Raw genomic sequence first — 4,403 nt, forward strand, 5'->3', positions numbered from 1 at the left:
GTGAGTGGAGTGTCTGCTCCCAGTGCAGACTCTCCACCGGAGGGGATCCCAGGCCCATGACCCGACATCCCAGCCTGGCCTCTGGGAGTTTCCTGCTCTGCCTGTCGCTGTGGGAAAGAGCGAGCGATTTGATAAGGGGGGTTGGTCACTGAATCGTCGCTTCGCATCGAGTGCCAATGGCATCAGCTAAACTGCCTCTTTGTCGGAGGGTCAGCGCTGAGGGAGAGCCGCACTGTTGGAGGGTCAGCGCTGAGGGAGAGCCGCACTGTCGGAGGGTCAGTGCTGAGGGAGCGCCGCACTGTCGGAGGGTCAGCGCTGAGGGAGAGCCTCACTGTTGGAGTGTCAGCGCTGAGGGAGAGCCGCACTGTCGGAGGGTCAGTGCTGAGGGAGAGCCGCACTGTCGGAGGGTCAGTGCTGAGGGAGCGCCGCACTGTCGGAGGGTCAGTGCTGAGGGAGCGCCGCACTGTCGGAGGGTCAGCGCTGAGGGAGAGCCGCACTGTCGGAGGGTCAGCGCTGAGGGAGGGCCGCACTGTCGGAGGGTCAGCGCTGAGGGAGAGCCGCGCTGTCGGAGGGTCAGTACCGAGGGAGCGCCGCACTGTCAGAGGGTCAGCGCTGAGGGAGAGCCGCACTGTTGGAGGGTCAGTGCTGAGGGAGCGCCGCACTGTCGGAGGGTCAGTGCTGAGGGAGCGCCGCACTGTCGGAGGTTCAGTACTGAGGGAGATCCGCAGTGTCGGAGGGTCAGTACTGAGGGAGCGCTGCACTGTCGGAGGGTCAGCGCTGAGGGAGAGCCGCAGTGTCGGAGGGTCAGTGCTGAGGGAGCGCCGCACTGTCGGAGGTTCAGTACTGTGTGATGGATGATGGAGAGATTCAAACACAGAGGAACACAGGAGGTGACTGGGATTTATTCACAGGCCAGGGTCCTGCCGAAAGCAGATACAGAGGGAAACATGCAGTCCTGAGCTCAAACAATAGCAGAATATTTACACAGACCCCATTCCCCCCATTGTCAGTGTGTGTGTGTAATCCCAGATAGTGCACAGCTCGTGCCCACAGAGGGGGGAGAGGGAGAGGGGGTGAGGGAGAGAGGGAGAGGGGGTGAGGGAGTTTGCTTCTCCTGATGCCTCTCTCGCCAGCCCTCACACATTCTTCAACTTGGTGATGACTCCATTGGGATAGCCTTTCTTAAATCGAGCGACGACATCAGGATCGAGTAAGTGAATCCCATCCAACTGATTCCCGAGTGTGATCCTGAAACAGCGAGAGAGAGAGAGAGAGAGAGAGAGAGACCACAATTAAATACAAGGTCAGAAACAGCCTCCCTCTACATTGTCCCCATCAAACACTCCCAGGGCAGGTACAGCACGGGGTTAGATACAGAGTAAAGCTCCCTCTACACCGTCCCCATCAAACACTCCCAGGACAGGTACAGCACGGGGTTAGATACAGAGTAAAGCTCCCTCTACACCGTCCCCATCAAACATCCCAGGACAGGTACAGCACGGGGTTAGATACAGAGTAAAGCTCCCTCCACACCGTCCCCATCAAACACTCCCAGGACAGGTACAGCACGGGGTTAGATACAGAGTAAAGCTCCCTCTACACTGTCCCCATCAAACACTCCCAGGACAGGTACAGCACGGGGTTAGATACAGAGTAAAGCTCCCTCTACACTGTCCCCATCAAACTCTCCCAGGACAGGTACAGCACGGGGTTAGATACAGAGTAAAGCTCCCTCTACACTGTCCCCATCAAACACTCCCAGGGCAGGTACAGCACGGGGTTATATACAGAGTAAAGCTCCCTCTACACTGTCCCCATCAAACACTCCCAGGACAGGTACAGCACGGGGTTAGATACAGAGTAAAGCTCCCTCTACACCGTCCCCATCAAACACTCCCAGGACAGGTACAGCACGGGGTTAGATACAGAGTAAATCCTTCTCTACACTGTCCCCATCAAACACTCCCAGGACAGGTACAGCACGGGGTTAGATACAGAGTAAAGCTCCCTCTACACTGTCCCCATCAAACACTCCCAGGACAGGTACAGCACAGGATTAGATACAGAGTAAAGCTCCCTCTACACTGTCTCCATCAAACACTCCCAGGACAGGTACTGCACGGGGTTAGATACAGAGTAAAGCTCCCTCTACACCGTCCCCATCAAACACTCCCAGGACAGGTACAGCACGGGGTTAGATACAGAGTAAAGCTCCCTCTACACCGTCCCCATCAAACACTCCCAGGACAGGTACAGCACGGGGTTAGATACAGAGTAAATCCTTCTCTACACTGTCCCCATCAAACACTCCCAGGACAGGTACAGCACGGGGTTAGATACAGAGTAAAGCTCCCTCTACACTGTCCCCATCAAACACTCCCAGGACAGGTACAGCACAGGGTTAGATACAGAGTAAAGCTCCCTCTACACTGTCTCCATCAAACACTCCCAGGACAGGTACTGCACGGGGTTAGATACAGAGTAAAGCTCCCTCTACACCGTCCCCATCAAACACTCCCAGGACAGGTACAGCACGGGGTTAGATACAGAGGGAGGGTCTCCTCTCGCTCTCTCACCAGTTGGGTTGGACATTGTGGGGTCTCCCGAACAGTTCGATTTTCCGGGTCCCGGGTGACAGCCGCTCGATCATTCCGTAGATTTCGTCGGGTTTGTGGCTGGTCGATCGAACCTGCGGAGAGAGGGAGGGAGGGAGGAAACGGTCAGCGATTGGCGGGGACGAGGTGTGCAGCCAGGGCCTCTGCCTGGAGGGTTCCCCTCGCGCCCCAAACCCCCTCTCCTCCGAGCACACGCACGGCTACGTCCGCACCGACAGCGCCGGGGGCATCACCTCCCGGAACCCCTACCCAACCCGGTCATTCGCAGCCACACAGAGAGGGAGAGATAAAGAGAGAGATAGAGAGAGAGAGAGAGAGAGAGAGAGGTGCCCCGGGGCACAGCCGAACACACTGACCTCTGCCACAATGACGTCACAGTCCAGGCCTCGGTTAAAGCCCTGGGGGTTCCCTTTGACTCCCACCTGTAACAGAAGGCGCATCCGGAATTTACAGACTGATTCGCACAGAGGGACGGGGAAATTCGACACGCGGATGGACACGGTGAGTGAGGAGGAGGCGGGGGGAGGAGACAGAGACCGAGAGGAGTGGGGGGGGGTGCTCCTCCGAGCCCTGTGGAGTGATGTGGGGGGGGGGGTCTGGCGGGTAGGGGCGGGGATAGAGGTGGGTCTGGCCAGTGGACAGGGGGTGGGAGTGACCTACCAGGCAGTGCTCTTTGCCATGATTCAGCCAATGGCCGGTGCGTCCAGTCCGAATGATTCGCTGCAGCTGATTGGTCTTCACCAAATGATCTCATCGACACGCTCATACCTGATTGGAGGGGTGAAAGAGAGACGTGATGAATGGGCACAGGAAGTGATGGTCGGTGAAACTGATCAGAACACGGGTCATGTCGGGTTCACTCACCCCCAGAGTTTCAAACATTCTCGTCCCAACTCCATCGCCCTGGGGAGAGAGAGAGAACAAGACAGCAACTGGTCAATAGAGAGATAGAATGTGAGTGAGAGAGAGAGAGAGAGGGACAGAGAGAGAGAGAGAGGGACAGAGAGAGAGAGAGAGAGGGACAGAGAGAGAGAGAGGGACAGAGAGAGAGAGAGAGGGACAGAGAGAGAGAGAGAGGGACAGAGAGAGAGAGAGAGGGACAGAGAGAGAGAGAGAGAGGGACAGAGAAGAGAGAGAGGGACAGAGAGAGAGAGAGGGGACAGAGAGAGAGAGAGAGGGACAGAGAGAGAGCGAGAGAGGGACAGGAGAGAGAGAGAGGGGACAGAGAGAGAGAGAGAGAGACAGAGAGAGAGAGAGAGAGGGACAGAGAGAGAGAGAGAGAGGGACAGAGAGAGCGAGAGAGGGACAGAGAGAGAGAGAGAGGGACAGAGAGAGAGAGAGAGGGACAGAGAGAGAGAGAGGGACAGAGAGAGAGAGAGGGACAGAGAGAGAGAGGGGACAGAGAGAGAGAGGGACAGAGAGAGTGAGAAAGGGGGAGAGAGAGTGAGAGGGACAGAGAGAGAGAGAGAGGGACAGAGAGAGAGAGAGAGGGACAGAGAGAGAGAGAGACAGAGAGAGAGAGAGAGGGACAGAGAGAGAGAGAGAGGGACAGAGAGAGAGAGAGAGGGACAGAGAGAGAGAGAGAGGGACAGAGAGAGAGAGAGAGAGGGACAGAGAGAGAGAGAGGGACAGAGAGAGAGAGGGACAGAGAGAGAGAGAGAGGGACAGAGAGAGAGAGAGAGAGGGACAGAGAGAGAGAGAGAGGGACAGAGAGAGAGAGAGAGGGACAGAGAGAGAGAGGGACAGAGAGAGAGAGAGGGACAGAGAGAGAGAGAGAGGGACAGAGAG

At 56.9% G+C, this 4,403-nt stretch overlaps 1 protein-coding gene across 1 annotated transcript; it reads right to left on the minus strand.

Annotated features, from left to right (window-relative positions):
• Positions 1-882: 882 nt before the first annotated feature.
• Positions 883-3,364, minus strand: mettl3 (methyltransferase like 3; the record flags this gene model as incomplete). The annotated part of the gene is made up of 4 exons (XM_078537915.1): positions 883-1,248; positions 2,577-2,689; positions 2,972-3,037; positions 3,276-3,364. Coding segments are annotated over 4 exons (380 nt in total), but the record flags the coding sequence as incomplete, so codon positions are not given.
• Between the last annotated feature and the right edge of the window lie 1,039 nt (positions 3,365-4,403).

Source organism: Cetorhinus maximus, unplaced genomic scaffold, assembly GCF_964194155.1.
Source record: "Cetorhinus maximus unplaced genomic scaffold, sCetMax3.hap1.1 HAP1_SCAFFOLD_3352, whole genome shotgun sequence".
In the NCBI taxonomy this organism is placed as follows: Eukaryota; Metazoa; Chordata; class Chondrichthyes; order Lamniformes; family Cetorhinidae; genus Cetorhinus; species Cetorhinus maximus.